Consider the following 23163-nt stretch of genomic DNA (forward strand, 5'->3'; position numbering starts at 1 on the left):
ATTCTTAATTCTGATGCTTTGACATCAAGGCCAGTCCTCAACATCCTGTTAAGTGTCTCTTAATGCCTTTCTAGTCCTATTCATCATAGAGGAACATAGCATGTATTAGGCCTGGTCTTTTTTTTTGGTCTGGGGCAAAAGGAGAATGAAAATACAAAATACCAAGCTTTTCCTAAAAACTTACCATACTCTCAGCCAGCCAATCATAATAACTTCAGCATCATTATAATTGTTTTTGTTTTTTTTTTTTTTTTTTTAATAGGAAGATGATAGATTGTCTTAGGTTGAAAGATGTAGCTGGAGGTGTGTATTCTATTTGCCATTTGTTAGAGGTGGGGCAGTTATCTTCTGTTAATTGGGCAGTTTTCTTTGTCTCTTCCACAGACCAATCCTCCCTCCAGGAAGCACCTTCTGTTAATGGGCCACTGAGTGTCACTGCATGACTGATAAAATTACATCATCCCATTGGGAGATGCTCCACCCAGGGGGAGGCGCCAAGCATTCCTGCCTACTATATAACCTGAGATCTGGAACACCACAGGCAGCCTTTTCCCACCAGATTCCCGGAGGAGCAGCTTTCTTCCCCACTGGATTCCCAGAGGAAAACCAGGCCCATCTACACCACCACCAGACTCTTCAGAGGAAAACTCCACCCTTCCACAGGATCCATGCTTAACAGAACCACATCTGTCACTGCAGGAGGACTGCAGCCACCATCCAATTGGACTGCTACCAACACCCTGACCAAGAGAGTGTCAGGTCATATTCTGACTCTGTCAGTGTTTTTTTTTTCCATTTGTATTATTGAATTTGGGGCTTTTTAGTTTTCCTAGTCAAAAACTGTTATTCCTATTCTCATATCATTGCCTGAGAGCCTCCTAATTTCAAAATTATAGTAATTTGGAGGGAGGGGGTTTACATTTTCCATATCAAGAGAGGATCCTGCCTTCCTTAACAGACACCTGTCTTTTCAAACCAAGACAGATTAACAATGTAATAAAGATCAACAAGAAGTATACCCTACATGGCAAGTTTAGCCAGGTCCACATATCTTATTGCTACTCTTGAACTACAGACCATAAATCCACTGTTTGCAAACAGATCCAAACTGGCTTGTAAGGCACACACTCAAGGCAACACTATTGACAGGACTCTGGAAACAGGAGTCTAGCTGCATATCCCTATTGGAAGAATATTTCCTCTTAAGTGATATCCATGTATGCACATGTGTCTAGACATACATTTATAGCTCCACTACTTTTTTCCACAGTGCATGAAGACCAAATGCAGCAGCAGTCTGCTGCAGACCATCATTAACGAAATAAAGTCAAGGGTTTTTTTAATGTGAAATCTTGTGAAAGACTTCATAAGGTTCTAGTGTAGTTACCTCTGAAAAAGGTGCCGGCTCTAGTATTCCCAAGTATCTCCATAAAAGTACTTCAGAAAATTAGTGGGGAATGCACTACTCATCTAATCTTTTGAGTGATTTTTAGGTAGATGAAACTTGGTCAGACAATTCAGGTTGGGTCTTTAATCAAGACCTCACCTTAATACTCTATAAACAAGACATCCTAGAGCACTGGCTCAGTACTGATTCCAAAGAAAACCACTCACCTACAAAAACTGGCTTAAGAAACAGCTTTTTTTAATGATCTAGACTTTCAGGGAAGTCTAGGCACATCTGACTGCATTAAGTGCATGGAAAAAGGTGATGTACTGGCTCTGTGTAACAGCATACTACTTCTCTGAGGTTTCAAAATGAAATAAAATTTGAACAGATTATGAATTTACTCAACATCTGGTAGTTCTAATAGTCTAAATATTTCAGAATAATCTGCAATAGTCTTCTAGTCAGAGAGTACACAAATCATGACCTACTGAATAAGTCAAATAATGACCTTTTCATAGTTTTTACTGTTACCAATGGGAAGATGTCACAAAGCAAGAATGAAGGGCCATGCCAAAAGCAAATGGATACACCTCTCCTCATGATACCTTCTTCCCTACTACATCTCTGGATTGTTAAGTAAGGGCTAATCACTACTTTATGTCAGCAGCAGGAACAGAGTGGTAGGGCACACAACTGTGTTTTTACTGCAGTGATGCTAGAACATCACTGAGCTGTGACACTGTGACTGAAGCCCAAACAGCCCCAGTGACCATTTGTAGTTAAATCTAAAGACACTAGTATCAGGAATTCTTTTCATGCTCCCTTTGACATGACAGTGCAAGTAAAATCCCATTATTTGCAATTTTACAATTAAATCTGTTATTATGCAATCAAAACCCTATGCTAATGCTATGTTCCCAGTACCTCAAAATCAAAAAGCTACAAATGTTCCACTATTTTCCCCTCATTTTACACTTTCACTGTCAACATAATGGCTTTCAAAATGGGGACCAATCCATTGCCTCCATTTGTAAAGAAGGAACTACCTAACCAGCACTGTATGAGGTAATTATTAGCTCTCATCATAATAAAACAAAAAATGTTGCATAAATTCCAGAAATGCTCAATGGAACTGCTTTTCCATTATGTTTGAAAAGCACCACAGAGGAAAAAAGGGGTCTGTACTAGCAGATTATAAAAAAGGAAAGATACTGGAAAAATGATATAATAGTACAAGTTAGGGCAAAAAAATTACTGAAGCTTGAAGGTGCCTTCCATCTCAAATTAAATACAACACAAGGATCAGTGGTAAAAGAAAGGAGAGGTGGGACATCTGGGAGAAACGGAAGAAGAAACCCTCAGTCATTAGAGAAAGAGGAAAGAGATTATTTATCTGCAAAGTGTTAAATTGAACTTGCTGCAAAATTGATCAAATCTCTTCAGACTCGGAAATACCCTACGGCAATTATTGATCAAGAGTAGTGAATGTGCTACAGACCATTTTTATGAGCTATACAAAAAAAAAAAAAAAAAAAGCAGAGGAGCGAAACTAAAGTGTGTTTAAAACACACTTAACTTTGAAACACACTCAACTGCTAAGTTAATGGTTGCATGAGTTATCGCAGCAGTGTGTATGAGGATAGATGATCTTCAGGAAAACATACCTGGCTAGATTGAATGCATCATCAATCAAGCCTGCTCGATTACTGACAGAGATAACCTGTGAGGGGCAAGCACAAAAATTGAACAATTTAAGGTGATGAAACAGTGAAGGTTCATCGATGAAAGCAGATTTTAGGGATGAGAAGAGGATCTTACCTCATGGTTCCTTGTTAGCTGGTTAATTAGCAGCTTCCAATTCCTAATATCATAATTAACTCTGAAGTAGCCAGTCTGGTTGATGTTCCCCAGCAACCAACTTGCCTCTTCCAAAGCAGGAACTCTGTGGTGTTCTGGAAACAAAGAAGAAGAAGGGAAGGGGTCTTGGTTTCAAATTTAAAAATTCTAAAGGTGCATCTGTTACATTTTCTCCTTCTTTAAATATACGTGAAGGCAGTAAAATTAATTCAAAGACTAACAAAAATACCGTGTTAGATTAATAATTTCTTTCATCTGTTCTGATGTAGAGAGATGCCAACTGACATTCCCATGTAAATGGGGGCCATTTACACACACAGAACTTCAAGTGTGCTTTTTCTTTCCTGCCAAGTATTATTTTTATGAGAGGTACCCGCTTTAAGTCTGGTACCCTTATTCTGGCCATGCTTAAATAGTTTTCTACAATTGTAACTCAAAAAACTCAATGAATGTGCTATAGAGAGAAGAGTAAACCTGTGATTAAAAAAATTGATTCTTAAGTGTTTCTGCATGTATTTGATTAAGTTTTTACATTGGATTTTAAATTAAAGTACTTCCAGTTGAACAGCTTCTACCTACTAAGCACTGAGAGCTTCCTCTTTAGAGCTGGACCTATTAACCTTATATCCCCTGAGCTGTTCTTCATCTTTCCCCTTGTTTTAATTAACCACTTTAGGGCTGAAAGTCTAAATTTATTACTGTTTTTCTGCAGTCAGGCACTCCACAACAATTTGCAGAAATAGGGATTTCAAAATTTCAGCAACAGAAATGCCCTGAACTCACAACATGCCCTTCTTTTTTATCAGGCACAAAGCATCAGGCTTCAACACCCCTGGAAGAAGTCTTCAATATAGTAAATGATTTTGACAAAACTAACCATGAACAAGAACTCACTAAAAATTCAGAAACACTTTTTTCTACCAATAAAATTATTTTTTACACTGTTGAAGGAGTAGTCTTGTCATTCATTTAAAAAAAAAATAAATAAATACATAAAATTTGTTATAAAATGCAATTCCATTAGAGAATTTTTTAGTGTGCTTGAACTCCCTGAAGGTAACAAATGGGAAAAAAGTTAGGAGTAAGGTCTTTACAATTCACTCATACTATCTAGTACATAGCCTTCCCAAAGAAGTTTATTTGTTTTAGTCCTTCTTGTATAAAAGTAGTTTCTGAGGAAATTATAGTTAACTAGGGCTACAGATAAAAGTTGTGCTTCTCCCTTGACTAACAGCAAGCCCACAAATAACTACTACTTTAAAGTGCAATAAGTACAAAGATCAGCAAGACCCAAATCTTAAAAACACACAATTATATGTTTAAATTCATGGACCTTCATTATGCATATGGATTAAGATAAAAAACTGCAGGATTAAAATAGATAGTCCTCTTTTCCCCTAGGTATTTCTGAAACCATTAAAATCTCTGAAAAATACGCTTATTAAAAATATTAATCCCAGAATAATTCCATTGTTGCCTGTTCCATTCACCTGTTATTGCTCTTTTATCTGTGGTAAAGCACCAAGCAGACACATTCTTTAGGACCCAATATATCCTGCAGAAATAGAACTGAGGAAATCTGAATTGAGTCCTACAATTCTGTGGACTTCTCAGGTGTTCGTACTGTCAAAGTACCTAAGATGCTTCTGCCAGACAATCTGATTTGGAACAAGGCTGTAACACTTGTGTGTCCTTTCTTCCACAAGGAGCAGTACCAATCAGTCCTAAGCAAATTCTCTTAGACTTGCTTGCTGCTCTATTTAAATCCTTTTTAGCTTGGGTCCAAGTCAGATCCAACCCATTGCTCCATCCTATTAAGAGAAGACTTGAATCCTGTTCCTCAGTAACCTTGTGCCACCTTAACGCAGTACAGCTTTCTGCCCATGCTCTTTGGTTGCACACTAACTTTTAAATGCCACCAGTCCTGAAAGCAGCTGCTTGAAACTAGCTAATCTTTGCACCTCTACAATGCTACCTAAAAGCATACCAAATTGGCTATCAGCACACATTAAAAAACAATTGGGTAAATAAACACATTAAATGGAAATTTTCAAAATCTTATGCAATTAAAAAATACATGCACCTTTTCTCCTTTGGGCATTTGTATTACATTTTCACCTCCAAAGTGTGGAAATTACTTATGCTTCAACAGAGTATTGAATGATACTTCCCAGCCAAATATGACAAGTTCAGAATAAGCTATTTCACATGTAACAGCTATGCAACACCCCCAGTATGTATCACTATAAAGGAAGAGAGTATCTATCCAAATCACGATGGCATTACTGCTGTTTCAGTCAGTTTAAATGCAACCATTAACCTCCTGCTATTATTTTTCAATAAGACCACTCATGTATTGACCTTCTCCTGAAATAAAGGACAGAAATCTTTCACACTTTCCCAACTTACATAAAGAGGTGGCTATTTTACAGGACTGCCTGATACATGTTCTTCATACAGTGCTATATAATTTACTAGAATTTGATATTTGTGTCTGTCAGTTCTCATGCTTTCTTACAAAAGAAATTATTTATTTTGGTAATTACAGGCACTAAACATTTCTATACCTGGGTAATGTTTCCACTCACAACAAAAACTTTTATTAGTTTTCTGTTAAAAGTATTATAGTTAGCAAAAGGTAGTAACTCAGTGTTAAACTCTACATTAAACCATTCATTACTTTCTAAACAACAACAAAGATTTCATTTGGAATGAAATCCATCTTTGAAGGTTTTAGTTCACCTCTCAAAAGTCAATCAAAAATATATATCCCATTATATGTGAGATTAAAGGGCATTTTTTTAAATCTTCCTCCATCAGAAACTGTTTTTCCATGGTCATGATTTGTGTGGATGCCTCAGAAAATAACACGGCTCTAAAACTTCTAGTTTTGCCGCATACTTGTAGGAAATATTTAGGAGGAAACGTTTCAACTTATTTGTTTTGAGGTAAAAAATTCAGTTAGGGTCTCATTTTTCTCCCCAGTTTTTCTGCTCACAAAGTGTGAGATAGTTACTCCAGCAGGCATACGTAGCTTGAAGTTCTGAGCACTCCCAACAATTTCAATTCCATTAAAACCAGCATGTGGGGCAGTTGTGGGAGAAGGGCACCTTTCTGCAAGAGAGTACTGCCAAAAGTATGGGCTAAACACAGTTCCAGTACCATCTCAAGTCTTTTGACTCACAGTTGTTATTTTAACTCTTTACCTTATACAACCCCTAGCATACTAAGAAATTGGTTTAAGCTAGTAGAATCCCTACTGGGGAAATGCATTTCGCTGCAAAAAACAACTGCACAAGTATAGCACAATTTCTTGACAACAACAGCAAGCAAAATTTTGCTGACAAAAAAGTTTTCCATGAGGACTTTCATAATAATTTATACTGGCTTTACTAAATCCTGCATATCTTCTTGCAAGAACTTTTCATACAGGGAGAAGAAGAAAACATTCTATCTATCTCACTTGCCATGTTGACATAGCTCCATGCTGAAAGAAAATATTTTGGTATAGAGATTAGCACAATAAATGGAGCACATCAGGAAATATGATCATGCTCCATCTCACAAAACTCTTTCTTCAAATTACCCTTCTCTCCATTAATATACCTATATGATGGAACTGCTAATGACTAAGGTGATACACAATGTAAGCAGCAGTCTTCTGCTAGGATCCTCAGCTGTCAGAATAAGGGGAATGATTCTGACTCGTTTTGTCAAAATTACACAAGATTCCAAGTCCTGTATCTCTGGTCCTAACTACAGCTGGCTGAGGCTCAAAGCAGGACCTGTATGTTGATCTTTTTTCACAGTGCTTCCCTTCTTCCTACTTTTGAAACATGAAGGAGTGGAGTCTGGAAGCAACACAGGTAAATCTCAGCAGCTGAGTTTCAGAAAAGAAAAGAAAGGGTATTTTTCTAAAGCTGCAGCTAATGCTCTGCTCCCCAGCAGGCAGCCAGCAAACCCCAGCTCAGAAGCATCTGACTTCAACAAAACACTTCCTGGAGGAGAATCTGACTGTTGAGTGGCTTAAAGTAGAGATTGTCTAGTAGGAGGTGGCAAAGTAAATTGGGACTTGCTGTTGGAAGGGAATTACCCTTCCAACCCTTGAACTTTCTTTCCCCCATCTCATGGCAATCCTGAGGAGATATTAGGAGCAATCTGAACAGCAGTCACTTTAACTGCGGTAGGGACGTCTATCTAAGGAGTGTTTCCTTGGAACATAACAAATCAGTTAATAAATAGGAGGTGGGGATGGAAAGGGCCGGGACTAAAGCTGTGTCAGCTACTTCAGCAGCACTTGCTGAGTTGCATGGAAATGTTTCCTATTTGGAGACTGAGCATCAGAAAAATTATTCCCAGGGAACAGCAAGTATGTCTTTTTCCAAAGCCCTGCTCACCTATTGGAAATGGATGCTAGCTAAACCTCCTCACTTGAGGTTAAGGTCGGTTCTAGATTTGGAGAAACATGCACAGGTAAGCCTGTGCTTCCACACCTAGTACAGCTTCATCAGAAATCACCAACACATCCCCACAAGCCCTGCTTAGCAGTCATAAGCATGGAATGGGTCCAAAGCTGGTTCCTGGCTTTCTACCCACTACTGATTTTGGACTGACCCCAAAACGCTATGGATACATGATCACTGATCATTATAGCAACTACAAAAGAGGCAACTTATCTAGGAGAAATAGAAACAAGCCCTGAAATATGACAGAGCAGAAGTTTGTAACACCAATGATTTCCACAATGCCAGTAAAATTTATCATTCAGCAGACCTGCAAGATTGAGGCACAAAGAGCACTGCAGCCATCTTAGCATGATGCTTCCAACCTCAGCATGGATAGGAAGCTCTAGCACAAGATTTTCCCTTTGTGACTGGTTTACAGTTACCTGAAGCAGAACAGCCTCATCTATGGCCATGGGGAGAGAACAGGGAAAAGGTGCTGGTGACCTTTGTGCAGCACTCTGAGAGCAAATGAGACAGTTCCACTTCACACACCAGACAAACTGAACCCAGTAAAAGGACCATCATCTGATGGCTGGTATATGAACTGATGAGCAGAAATACAGTTACATAAATGATATGGTTCATTGGGTAAGGAGAAGAGAGACTGGCAGAAGCACCTGCAAAATGAAAAGCTTTCAAAACTATGCCTACATTGTGCCTTCCACAAACAGGTGGGAAGAGCTATATTAGATTTGAAACATCTTGGATATTATGCACTGTGGATGCGACAGCCTGGTCAGAGAACAAGAAAACTAGGTAAGTTTTCCCAGAATCGGCTTGTGAGACTTTAGGGAGTTGAAGATAAACGATGATAGCCTGTTATTATAAACAACCTGCAGGTGTTGTTTTCCTACTCTGTTTTCCTATTTTTCTCAAAGATTGTTTATAAGAAAAGTGTTTTGTTAATTAACCAATCAAGTGAAAAGTATTAATTAATTGACCAATCTAGTCTATCTGTATCAGAACAATGTGTAAAAAAAGAGAATCCGAAGTAAAACAACTATGCTTGGCAACAACTGGCAAACCAGCCTTCTAGTAAGTCTGTGCTGTTTCTTACTCAACAGCGACAATGCACTTTGTCAAACAAGTTGCCAAGGCCTGGCACTGTCCTCTCTACAGGATTTCCTGCAAAGGACAATGAACTGCAACTCAAAAAGACACTGTGCAGCTGTAATTTCCAGTGTGTTCCTTCACTTCAGTGTTGTGAAGAACGGACAGACCTAGCATTGTTGCCAACAACTGTGGTGAGATGCAGTTATCTGAACTGATCCTGCCCAGCATATTGAACAATCAGTGATCGGCATGCTCACTACCCCTGGCATGTAGCCAGAGACAGACAAGATGAGGAAAGAGCAGCAACTCAATCATCCTAAATTCATGTCAGTCTCACAGAGCTGGAGAGCAGCCTCATATCTTTTTGTTCATGAAAATACCAACAGGTATCCAAAACCATCTTGATGAGGTCACAGACACAGTGGCAGAGAGGACGCAAAAATCAACAATTCTTGCTTTTGTCTTTCTGGATGTACATGAAGGAAAAGCCTCTTACATCAGCAAATAACCATTCTTGGTGAGCTAGGGCAAGGCACAGGGTTAACTCCTGATGGATACTCTTATTCAAAATATCACCAAAAAAAAAAAAAAGGAGGAACATGTTTTGATGTATTTCTATATGTAGCTATTTCAAAACTGCTATGGTTTCATTTCTATCAGATAACCCACAGACAAGGTTAATTTTATTGGAAGATTTATGTGATATGCCAAGATATCACAGTGGTAGTCATCAACTTGAATCCTTTTCCCTATTGGCAGCTGAAATTAGGTGTATGATCAGTAATAATGACTATGTTGGGTTTGCATGGGCAGGTTTGGTAGCAGAGGGGAGGCTAGAGAAATGCCATAGAGGCGTGAGAAGCTGTCAGAAGCTTTTCCATGTCCAGCAGAGGCAATACCAGCTGGGTCCAAGACGGACATGCTGCTTGCCAAAGCTGGGCCAACCAGAATTGGCAGTAATGCCTCTGTGACAACAGATTTAAGAACAAGAAGAAGGAAAAAAGAAGTTATTGCTCAGATGTAACTGTGGCCAGAGAAGAGCAGGGTGAGAACGTGTGAGAGGAACAACCCTGCAGACACCAAGGTCAGTGGAGAAGGAGGGGCAGGAGGTGCTCCAGGCACCAGAGCTGGGATTCCTCTGCAGCCCATGGTGCAGCCCATGGCGAGGCAGCTGTGCCCCTGCAGCCCATGGGGATCCACAGGGATGCAGAGATCGACCTGCAGCCTGTGGAGGAGACCCACACCAGAGCAGGTGGATGCCTGAGAGGAGGCTGTGACTCTGAGGGAGGGACAGTGGGAGAAACAACATGTGATGAACTGGCCATAAGCCCCATTCGCTTATCCCGGCACCGCTGGGGGAGAGGAGGCAGAGCTAGGAAACAGGGAGGGGTGGAGAGCGGGGGAAGGCATTTTAAGGTCTGTTTTTACTTCTCATTATCCTGCTCCCATTTCAAGTCTGCTTTGCTGAGACAGTACTTGGTGAGGGGTCTCTAACTCAGGCTTTATTAAAGATCTATGAACACTTTTTTATATTCTGTCTCCCGTGTCCAGCTTCAGAGGGGAGTGATAAAGTGAGTTTGGTGGGTGCCTGGTGGCCAGCCAGCGTCAACAGATCCCTGAGTCAACAGAGAGCTGTTCATTAGCTCCTGTCCACTCTTCCAGTCATACTGGAAGCTCCTTCACACAACAGTTTAGTCAACAAGAAGGAATTGCCTACTCTTTCCTAAAAAGGGCACAGAAAACACCCTCATGAATGGCATTTATTCCAAAATTGATTTGCATATCTGCATTTAACTACACGCACTTGAAGAACAATGTGACCTCTTCCAATCTTCCAAATATCCTCTGCAGCAGCTTGTTTCACCTCCAGCTTGCAGACTTTTTCCAAGACTACCCACTGGGACAATACTGAAACTGTCCTCTGTACAACAGAAAGTCTTCAAAATTCTTCCAGTCCACAAGAATCAAACCTGGAAATTCTCATTTGGAGTCTCAGAATTCCTCCCTCATCCCCATGAAACAAACGTACCAGCTGCAGAAAAACTCCCAGGAATCATGTGTACCAGCCTCAATACATAGCAGCCTAGACCACAATAAGTAGAAGCAAGAGGCCATTCTTGCTGTAGTCATAAGTTTACAGTCTCATTTTCAATGAGGTACAGCAAGTGAATAAGTGAGTGAAAGTAATGAGGAAGAACAAGGATAATGACAACAGATCACAGTGTCATTGATTTGCTACACAGGAGACTGATGACTCAGAAAGGTTCCTCTTTAATTTCTATGTAGTAGCCAACCCAAAATAATTGCTCACACTGGCCATCATTAATTTGTTGATTTCTTGAAAGCATTCCAACAGAAGCAGTAGATCTTAAAAGAGTGGGTAGCAGTTTTATGGACTTGTTCCTCCACAGCACCCTGCAAGTAAAAGGCAGTGAGGAAGCATCTATGTAGATAATAGTAACATGCTGAACTTTGAAGGAGGGAGTGAAGGGAGGGAGACATGCATGTGCAACCTAATGAGATGGGATCATCAGCTAGCTCTGAAGTTAGTGGGAACCTTCCTACTAACTTCAATGAGAGTTCAATCAAGCCCTAAAGAACAAAAGTAGAACAGGTCATTAAGGCAGGCTCTGAAAGTGCAAACAGGTCTTGAAGTATTCTGGAAATGCTAATGTTAAAAAGTATAGCCAAAATAGTAAGTTCTGAAAAGTAAGAGAGAACCTATATGCTTTGATGAGAGCATGTTCTCTAGATATGAAAATTGCTCTGGCTGCAGGCACACTGCTAGATCATTCTACCATGGGAGCAGCATAAAACATGTTACTTTCTCATAGGCTGCAAACGATCTGGCTAACAGCACATACCTTGTACCACTAGAAGGTTGGGGTACTCAGATTTCGGCTGATCATACACCATTCATTTCCAGTCCTTCTGGCTGCTAAGCTCTATGTGTCTAACATATTTTAGTAACTTAGGAAAGAGAAAAAACATCTCACACGGGTTTGACTCCCCTCTCTCACATTTATTTTCTATTAGAGGGAAATCTCTATATCTTTCTAATTATATAAGAAAGGGTCAGTTCTCCCTCTACAGTCCACATGTCAAGGGGATGCATGCATCCTTCTTTTCCCTTCTATATAACAATTCCATTCAAGTTCCCACATGTCTTCCCTCACTCTCTTTAATTCTAGTCCAAAACTCTCAGACAATGTAGCATGAAGTGCTAAGGAAATAGATAAATATTTCATGAAATTTCTTCGGTGGGCTTCTTTTCTTAGGTGATAAAAAACCACTGGCATCTAGCACTCACTCTCCTCCAGACAGTAACTAATACTGTTACAATCATCCAGGAACTGAGGAGGAAGAAAATAACGTAGCAAGCACAACATTGCACTTTTGAATTCCAGCATATGGTTTTCTAATAGAGAGAACAAATATTTTTTATAGATCAATAAGGAAAATTTTAATGACAGCAACCATTTCTTAGGCCTGGTTGAGACTATGGATCAAGTTAAAAATGCTAGAATTCTATGTGTTCTAAAGCATACTCATCATATCTGCTTCATTATACAATATTACATTTAACTTTCACCCATCAATAAAGTGAATTGCATTCATCAGTGATTTGATATGTTTTGCCAAATATAAAATACTTAGCACTTTACGTTTCTGTGTAAAAGCTTTACATTATACTGTCTAAATTCTGCAATATTATAAATCTAGATTGTTGCTTATCCTTCATCCTCCTCCCTCCCTTCCCAGCTCTGCTTTTTTCACAATCCATTTTAAGCAGTTAAAACTGGGTGCAGAGCAACTAAACAATTATCTAGGATCAATTCCAAAGATACATTTGAGGAAAACACAAGTATGCTTTATGAGATTCCACCGGGAGGAAAGTTTATTTTTACCTGATTTGTTAGACACCCATATAATTGCCTCTGATGAGATGTGGCTCGTATTTCCTACTGCAATTGTTAATGGAATCTGCCACAAGTAGCTGCAAGACAAAGGAGGGGGAATCTAAGAACAAAAATACTGAACTGATTCTTCTTACAGCAATCAGGGATCATGTCAAAGAAATCAAAACACAATCTCAGTAGCAGTGTAAAGATCTGTGAATTCTAACAAGTTACTTTGATTTTGAAATGCATTTGCATTAGCAATAAAACAAAGAAATATAATTTATTTAAAAAAAAAAACCCAACCTAGATTATATTTCCCATTTTTTCACAGTCTATCATCATATGAGGACTTTTTAACAAAGCTTTTCCTAGTTTAAAAATGCTTTACAAAAGAGGAAAAAATGATTAGTCATAAAAAGAAAAACACTTTTTTACATTTACTTAGAAAAAACCTCCACATAAGACATGATTTGATTTATAGGGACTTCAAAGTTAAAAATACCATACTCTTCTAGAAACTTCTTAAAAAGCTACAATGGGATTTCACTGCTGCTGGTTTAAAAAAACAAAATGAATGGGACAGATCTCCACTTCTTGGCACCATTTATGACCACCTATGCATATGCAAACTGGGCAAAACATATTACATGTGGGTTTGGTGATACACTGGTATAATCAGACCCCATCTTCCCTATAGAGTACTACAAATTGTTTCTCATTAGAAGTAAATGTTATAAATAACATCTTTATCCAAATAAACAGAAATTGACTGTATGAAGTGAATATTTTTTAGGGACAGATGGAAAGGATTATTTCCTTCATGTCTTCATCATCACCTCTACTTCTTAACTCTCAAAAGTAGCATTTCACCAGTCAGTGAAAAAGTAGATATTTCCCTCACAGGCCTGCCGTGTCATTTTGTAAATCAGTAAAGGAGAAGCACTCAGTAATGGTACAGGTGGTCCCTTTGCCTTAGGTGCCTTACAGATGGTCCCTTGGTAGGTGGTCAGTGGTAGTATGTGTGCAGTTAAGCAAGGCAGCATGGCAAGAGACTGGCCCCAACTCATATATCACCATATAGCACCACTTTGATACCAAGAATATAATTTTAGACTGATTGCATTAAGATGTTGCAAAGATGAGTGCGGGCCAGTTCTCTCCTGCTAGAACACAGCAGTGCAAAACTAGCCCACTGTACTGAAGAAAAAAATTAGGTTTGTTCCTTTCCACTCACCCAGAAGCCTGCACCATTTAACTACAAACACCACCCAAATATTCCACAGCCACAGTCAACATGGGCTGGCTTCCAAGGGCTGCCTTGCTGGCATGACTTGGGAAGCTGAGGGAGGGACAGAGCCCTGCCCCGCCACCACAGATGGCTCACAGCTCCCCACCCATTTGCAAAGAGCCCCCAGGACACACAGGACTATGCACTGCTTAGAACACAACTGTGCGCAGGGAAACACTTGTCCATACAGCAAAGATTCAGCAAAGATGGGAGTTATTTGGACAACCATACAGCTGGAAGAGCTATGAGTGACACTAGAAATAAAACGTGGCATTTACTGCCATATGAAAGAACACTTTCCATGTCATTTTACGTTCTCTGAATGTTAGTACCATGACATGAGGAAAATAATTAGCTCTACTGCACTGAAGATGAGCTCCACATAAGCACATACTCTGGCAGACACTTTTTGTTCTGTGTCATAATTAAGCTGTGTCATTTGAAGATTCTCTTGGCTTTATCAGTCTGCCCATTTCTTGGGCTGGATATTATCACACTCCACAGCATAGCCAGCAGAAAAGGATGTCCACTGGTGCATTAGTGCAACAGAAAAGGATGTCCATTGGTGCCAGTTCCCAGTCTGGGGATGTTACCTTCCTTTCTGGCTTAACTAATACTCTGGACTGCGAACTGGATTCTTAAGATACAGTGTGTGCTGTGTCCTGCTGCTTCAGCTGCGGCAGCAGTAACTCCTGGGTTCAACAGGTGAGGGCAGTCAGGAAACGCTGTGAAGTGATGCGCTGAAGTGTATGCACTACTGCCCTAAATACCTTATACCTTACTAGGCACACTAAAACCCACCAGTGTTTTAGGGTCTGTCCATAAAAACCTCCTAGTAAATACATCACCTTTAGAAACACACCCACTTCTAAATACTTGTCTCTCCAGAATGAAAAAGATCCTAGCAAACTATGATTGAGAAAAATAAGGCAAAAATTAGCATGGAGTTTCTACATTATGCAAAAAAAAAAATTAAAACTGTATTTGCATGGAATTTTTATGACACCTCAACTCCTACTGAAAAAGCTAAACTGCAAAATAAAAGATGCTGTGAGCTGATTTAAGCACATATATGCACACCCACAAATATTCATGTATGAACAAATTCATGGACACCTGTTATTTTGAGAAGGAGCTTCACAGAATGGTATTCTGTACACTGTAATATCTACACAGAGAACAATTTTATACTTCCTTACAATATTTTATATTGCCTCCAATTGAGGTAAATCCTGCTGAAGTAAAGACTGATCCTTCTCTGAAAGGGGATCTAGCTGAAGAACAAGTGTCACAAAATCTACCCACCAGATAACATGTTGGATTTAGTTGGGAATATTAGTACTGGCAAATGTAACTTTTATCTACCCAACATAAGAGACCTCCTGACATTCTTAGTGCTTTTCAGAACCTCCAAATCTCACTCTCTTGGTTAGTGGTTTCCCAGAGGAACCACAGGTGTCCTTTTAGCAGACATCCAGGAAAAAATAAACATTTTTTCCTACTTAACTGCTGCTGTTTTCTCTGTTTATCTGTCTTCTCCTTCCATTCTTCTTCATTCTCAGAGAAACTTCTGCTGCTGTTGCAGAAGAAGGTGTTGCTAACTTCTGTGTATGTGAGGGCTGGGAGCATCTGGCTCACCTTCCAAAAAGGTGCCTTCCATTCATTGTCTCTGAATGATCTGTATGGACTGTGTTCTCCAGGTATGACTAGAAAGAAGCAGACTTTTCTTGTGCTTTTCTGTCAGGGGTCTTCTAATTTACAGAGCAAAGAGGAAAAAGGGGGCCCACTCTCCTGTCTTCCTCCTGCTTTGTCTGAGAGTTGTGCAGACCCTTTATTTATTCTTTGTATATTGAGAGCACCACCAACATGCTCTCAGTATGTATCTAACTGGGGGAAAAAGCATCCCATTCCACCTGGCCACCTGCTGCCTGCTGTGACAAACGAGCTGCAGTGACAATAAGAATCCAGCCTTGAGGGCCCAGTGACCAGGGCAGCAAGGCTTGAAACAACCCATTTAGTCCTCTTACTGTCACGATTATGTCTGCAGGACTCAGATGCCTGTACAGATAGCCCACTCAGTCCCTGGGTGAAATTATGCTAATGAACTGTGTGTTCAGTCTGCCTGAGATGCTGCTCAGCTGCAGAGGTGTCCCTCATAATGCCTCTCCACAATCAAACCAGATCACTTTGACGGGCAGCTAAAGGCAAACCTCTTATTGGGGAAAAACTAAGGGCTATTTCAGGAATTTAAAAAAAACCATCTCTGAAGCTGAGGAGGAGAGCCACCTAAAACTAGAACAGACATGTTAACATGAACTGTGCTAAACATAACATTGTTCAATCTTCAAGAAATGTAAGGAAAGGGGAATCTTGTTGAAAGGTAGTATAAATATACCTTTTTTTTGCTGATCTACAAGTGAGAAACTGCTCATGTGAAATAGTTAAACTTAGGTTGACAGGATAATGCACGAGGGAATGCATTAGTGGATTTTTTGGTAGCACTACATCAATGCATAATACTGAAGCTTATTCATTCTGCTTAAAGATTAGTCAGAAGGACTTGTTTCACAAAGTATCAGAATCTTGCATCTGTCAAGGTACATGCAATACTAGAAACTAGCTAATGCAATACTAGAAGCAAAGTAATTATGCACTGTGTGGATTATATAGATTTTTTTTTGTCTTAAACATTACATAATGACTAGGCAGGCAGTATTAGTATACTTTATCTCACTTGCAAAATTATCATATTTCTTTAAAAATTATCATATTTAAATTATCTCACTTGCAAAATTATCGTATGATTACTTGCTTACAACTTGATTTTCAGCAAAAAAGAACTAGATCCCTTTGTGGGCAAATCCTGAGACCATAAAACACTAAACAATCACAATGCCTCACACTATTGCCTCTGATTAATAGTAATATTGTAGTAACATTGGGTTTCCCGTGGCTTCTTTGCAAAGAGCTATGCAAAACCAGAAAAGGGGCAGTAGTTTATTTCCTCTACTTACAAAATAAAGATCTCAGGTAATTAAAAACAAAAAGGTAAGGTTCCTAGCATTTCAGATTTTGCACACCTTTTCAACTATTTTTTCATATTAATGAAATGTGAAATGTTTTTGCTGGGATGTAAATCCATACAATTTCAAGATTCATCTTCCCAGTAGCCATAATGTACCAGGCTTCCACACAGTGCCAGCAGTGAATACCACATTCTTCCAGCGGCATTTCTCCCTTCTCCCCTAGATTCAAAACTAAACAAAGAAGTATATGTATTCCTAGTCATTACTCACAGAACAATGAAGGTACCTGCTCAATATTCAGAGGCTTATTATCCTGCATTATAAGGAGTATACGAGCAATGTGGCTGTTGCACATAAAGTGACAGAACATCTGTAACTGAAGTACCACTGTAAAGTTCAGCTTACCTACATTTGAATGGCAGAGAAAGTGAACAACCACAGTCTTCTTTTATTCTGCTTTTACAGATCTCTGGCTTAAAGACTTCTAATCTATCCTGCTGTTCTTTACAAAGAAACTGTGCTTAATCCTTCTTATTGTCCACCTCTGTATTTTTTTCTACCTATTATTTCAGGTTAGAAAACCAAGCCTTTCTTCAGTGCTTTGAAGGCATATCTACAAGGGATTAAAACTGGCATAATTCTTTTCTTTTCTACACACTTTATCCTTTTAAAAATGCTCCTTTTCTACTAATCCTTACTGTCCTATTTACTTGCTTGACCATGTCTGGACAGTGAGCTGATGTTTACACAATATTACCTACCACAGGTCCAAGATCTCCTCCTGAGAGAAAATAGTTTCTTCAGAACCCACCACTGAGTATCTGAGTTAGAACTGCTTTCCCCACATGTATCACCTCATTATCAACATTAAGCTCCATCTGCCTTTTTATTACCATGTCAACTAGCACTAAGGACTACTTCTGTCATCTTGGTAAGTAATACTTGTTTTTATTACACTCACAAAACTCCTATTACAGAAAACTCTTGACACCTAACTCTTCCACACCCTTTATCACATAGCTTAATAAGGAAAAAACTTAGAGCAGGTTTCTCAAGAATTTCATGGGCTGTGACCTTCCACTAAAAAATTCAACCATCTAATTTTTCACTTTTTGCTTGTATTTCTAAAAAGTTCTTCTCGCTTTTCCTGGTACAGATTAATTTCTTTAGGAATATGTAAGAAGGAAGCTGGACCTCAAAAACCACATAAAAACCCAGTTAAATTACAAGAAGCTACATACATCTAGATTTAGAAGACATCCATTAATAGTCTTTGATTATATATTTAGCCAGGAAATCAAAGGAGAAGAACTATGGCAAGGCAGAAGAATAGAACAATGCACAGATTTAAGGAAAAAAATTACTTATTTAGTACATCTAACAACAGAAAAATGAGGGACAAAATTAAAAAGCTTTGCACAAAAGCAAATTAAGTGAATTGGCTCTTAGCAGGATATAAGGATAATTAATTTAAAGTGTAGTGGCAATCATAAACTTGAATTATAGAATGATTTAGGTGGGAAGAGACTAGAGATAAAGCCTTCTGCTCTAATGTGATCAGAGCACAGGAAAACAAGTCTCACTGTAGGTAGAACATGATATCAGAGGAGGATATACAGCCTGTACATTCAATGGCATCACACAAAATCAATCAAGTCAATTGAGGCAAATGATTTGCCATCTGCTTTTTTCCTAATCTCTTCCACTTCAAAGCTGCTACACAATTACTTTCAGGAAATCTTAACACCAAAAGCTGTATGTATTTTCAAATACCCCAGCAGGCTGAGAAATGAAATTGTGAGTTATCTTGGGCTGGAAGAACAGCAGTCATGTACCCATCAGCTGGCACAGGTGAAATCCCAACCACCACTCTTCCATGACTCAGTTTCTCTGGGATAAATTCAGTTGTTCAAGGTGATGGCAAATGAGAGGGTAGGGTATTTGAGACCTCTGCTATGGTCTGTAAGACAATAAGGATGCTCTCGCTGGTTGGCAGCACAAGGTAAAGTAAGGTACCTGATGGCACCTTGAATGGCACCAGTCACACATGCAAGCAACTACATGGGCCTTTCCATCCCCTCAGTGTTGACAAAGAGACATTCCATAATTAAACTATGAATTTTTTTCATTTCTAAGTGAAAAAGGCAAATTTTCAAAACCAAGCTGCTTGTAAGAAAAGGAAGGATTCAGCACAGATTTTTGAACACAGCATTTAAAAAAGGCACTGCTGCAACACTTTATAAGTACTGTTTTAAAGAAGAACTTTCAGTTTGCTGATTCAAAAAATTGCAGGGAGAAGTTGGAATTATTGAAACTAAAATATAAGGTAGTTAAATTACAGAATTGAAATTAATGTTCTAAACCAATTTTCCCCCAGTTTTTGCTTTGAGTTTTGTCCTGATTCAGTGCAGGGAAATGTTTTGATATGTTGAAAATTTCTGTGGGATGGGAATCCATTTCTTGTTCATTGGTAACACTTACTAATCTTTGTTAAGTATTTTGAGAGCATAACAATCTGAAATCTCATATCACTGAGGGATATGATTAAAGCTATTTAACACAGAGAGGAAGTGAGGCATAAAAATAGTTTTAAGAGTAAAAACCATAAAAAAGAAAATCCAAGATTAAAACTGACTGGTTAAGACACCTATCTCCTTATTTTAACCCACTTAATACCCAAAATGCTAACTCTGTCTCTTTAGTTAAAGATAACAGGCTGAAGATCAGAAACAACTCCTTGGCATTAGTTTCTGTTCTCAGCTCTCTCCAGATGGAACTCCTGAAGTCTCATGCATAAACACATATGCTCAGCTGAGCAGCCCTGAGTCTGAGAAGGGAGCAGTTTCCCAGTGTGGCCCTTGCAAACACTGGTGATTCCCTGAACAGGTTAGGATGATGACATTAGCATTTCTTATCAAGGGAATATATTGTTATGAGTCATCTACATGAACTCATATGCTTTGATTTCAGACACAAAAAAGCCACAAAAGCAAAGTAATGAGAAAATCTGACCTTTTGAAAGTAAGTAAATTTCACAGAACAAAAACTAAGATTTAAAGATTTGTATTTTTACTTCAGTTAAATACCTGGCTGATCCTAGCAGATATATTTGTATATCTGAGACATATACAAATAGTGGCAAGTAAAAGAAGCATTTAGATGGATGGCTGCAGATGTTTCTGGCTAATGACCTTAATGCTTATTACAAATTAAAAGGCATAGAAAAGTTGGTAACAAACTAAATAAAGGATTGTGTGATATTTGGATATTAAATCGTTAGAGAAGGCAGACAGTAGAGATCTCTCACTTTTCTTGCCAAGACAAGTACAGTTTCTATTAGCAAGATTAGCAGGGTTTGGACTACTACTTCATAGTAGCTGGTAAGGGGCTATTGTTTTGACTGTTACTGAAAACAGTTTTGATAAAAAAGGGATGTTTTAGCTATTGCTGAGCAGTACTTACACAGCACCAAGGCCTTTCCTGTCTCTCACCCCACCCTACCAGCAAGGAGGTTTGGGGTGCACAAGAAGCTGGGAGGACGCATGGCTGGGACAACAGACCCCATGTGACCCAAGGAATGCTCCATACCATGTGACTTCATGCTCAGTATATAAAGCTGGGGGAAGAAGAAGGAAGAGGGACATCACAGCATTTGTCTGTCTACAGTCCCAAGTAACTGTCAAGCATGATGCAGCCTGGCTTTCGTGGGGATTGCTGAAAACCTCCCTGCCCATGGAAAGCAGTGACTAAAATCCTTGTTTTTCTTTGTGCATGCAGCTTTTGCTTTCCCTTTTAAGCTGATTTTGTCTCAAGCAATTTTGTCTCAAAGTTTTCTCACTTCTCCAGTTCTCTCCCCCATCCCAACGCAGGGAGTGAGCAAGTGGCTGTGTAGGGCTCAGATGACGGCTGAGGATGAACCACAACACAAGCCAAAAGAAAGCCTTTGTTTTCACTGTTAAGATTGTGAAAGTTCAAAGGTAAATTGTTAACAGAAAACCTTATGGTGTATTCAACTCATCTATAAAATCACAAGCCTTGTTGCAGTGATACCTGGAAGCGTTTCATCCTACGCTGAGAGCACAAGCACGTGTAAGGTGGTCAGTGGAATAGGAGTGAAAGCTATTGAACAGTAGAACAGCTTCAGAGCTTCCTACTACAGAAAAAGATTGTACAAGAAGCAGAACTCAGTAGGATACAATTTTGTAAGCCACACTTTCTTGAAAGATTGTGTTGGGAAAGACAATTTAAAAATATCATAGAGATTTTCCCAGGTTATTATATAGTATAGTATCTCATTCAGTAAGGAGTAATTCAGGTTCCAGGGAAAGCTCATGTGAGTATCACAGGAAATCACACATTTTTATTAAGTGCAATTCTACAAGAGTGTTAGTTCAGTTTATTGTATAAGGAGCTGACAATATATTCATGTTGTGAGTATCATTCTCAAAAGACCGAGGAACACAGAGATTTCATTAGATTTAATACATGCCAGTAAAGTGATTGCAGGCTGTGCCCAGAGGCATAACACAACAGAAGATGTTATTCCCTCTTTCACAATTATTACACTTCCTACACTGAGACAGTGTGTCAAGGGATTCCTTGTACCCTGTGAGCATGGAAGATGGCAGATAGGAAGGGAAGATTTCACTAACTTTGTAGCAAAGACAAATAGAAATGAAAGACTGATAAAAAAGAACTATTTGAAATAACTGAGATCCCCTGAACATAGCTTGAGGTACTCACTGGTCATCTGCATATGCCCAGTGTGACCTTAATTCCTGAGTTCAAATTGAGAACAAGGAGTTTAATACAAAGAACAGTGAGAAACACATGAGAAACACTGGTAAAGGCAACTGACTAAGCTGAATTCCCCTACAAGGAGCATGAAATAGCAGTCAACACCAGACTTTTTCATCAAGGAAAAGGTTGCAGTCAGCTAACTTAAAACCAGAAAGGACAGTATCTTAGTTATATAAACAGAAGAAGGCCTCCTGATGTCTGAAATGGACAGGACTTTCACAAATCCTGTAGGTAGACAATTTCTGCCTGCAACACTGTGTGCAGCGCAGAAATGAAACAGCAGGGCACAGTAATAGTGATACGCACCACATTAATTGTAGGATCCACAGTTTGCTGGGTTTAAGCAAAATGAGGAAAGGAAATGGTACTGACATCAGGATTCTGGGGTTACAGGGGTTCTGCCCTCACCCAAGACTAACAGACTGGTCAACAATCAGGTCAGGTAAGGGAAAAAAAAGAAAAAAAAGAGAAAGAGAGAGAAATTAATAACACCGACTACATGAGCAACTGGAAAAAGACTGGAAGAAAAAGGTTGTGGAAATGCTTATTCTAAGATTATTCTACACTATACTGGTCAGGAGTTTTGTGCTCCTTTACAAAATTTTGGTGGATTTGATGGACTCTGAATTAAAGACAGTGCTCCAGCATTGTCTTTAAGGAGCTCTATCGGGCTGTAATACAGACTAATTTTTTCAGTCAAGAGTCCAGATACAGTGAATGTAAGGTGCAATATAATATGCTTACACTATTGTGTAAGCAGGTAACAAAATTCCAAGTGAGGCAGACAGTATTACTCAGAAATTATTGGTCTTCTTGTTACTATCTAAGCCAAACACAGTCAAAATCCACCTGAGTTTTTTGTATCAGTTCTTCTCTTCTTTCTCCCTAATGCCCCAACTATGGAGGTGATTAAATTTTTCAGCCAGAACAACCCAACAGGGTCGGGTCATGATAGGTGCTGCCAGGCAGATAATGGCTCCACCACCACGTGGCTCTGAATGGGATTCACAGCTGAGGTGTCAGATTTTGAAGAGCATTTCAGGTTTTTAATAGAAGTGAACTCAGAAGATGTCTCATGGATGAACAGTAATCAATTTGTAGAGCAGTCTTGCCTCTTAACTACTAAGATTTACCTACTTTGTCTAAGGCTTTGATTGGATGGGCTCTTGAATATAGCTAATGTATATTTCAGAGGGAAGCAAAACTCTGGGATTTGGAAGGTATTTGGAATTGTGAACCTATTATAATTTTGAACACAAATTATACTTAGCTGCACACATGAAGGAAACTATGAATAATCTTTATGGTTTGGAGAAATATTTAAAATTGCATGAGAGTGACT

The 23163-nt window shown here is 39.1% G+C and overlaps 1 protein-coding gene across 1 annotated transcript in view; it reads right to left on the minus strand.

The window, feature by feature from the left end:
• Positions 1–23163, minus strand: part of TRHDE (thyrotropin releasing hormone degrading enzyme) — a 210287-nt gene that overhangs the window by 45108 nt on the left and 142016 nt on the right. The window contains exons 10-12 of the mRNA XM_063155038.1: positions 12714–12802; positions 3209–3342; positions 3055–3110 (exon numbers count right to left, since the gene is read on the minus strand). Coding sequence (XP_063011108.1) covers positions 3055–3110; positions 3209–3342; positions 12714–12802 — 279 coding nt within the window. The remainder of the gene's footprint in view (positions 1–3054; positions 3111–3208; positions 3343–12713; positions 12803–23163) is intronic.

Source organism: Melospiza melodia, chromosome 4 (assembly GCF_035770615.1).
Source record: "Melospiza melodia melodia isolate bMelMel2 chromosome 4, bMelMel2.pri, whole genome shotgun sequence".
Taxonomy (NCBI): Eukaryota; Metazoa; Chordata; class Aves; order Passeriformes; family Passerellidae; genus Melospiza; species Melospiza melodia.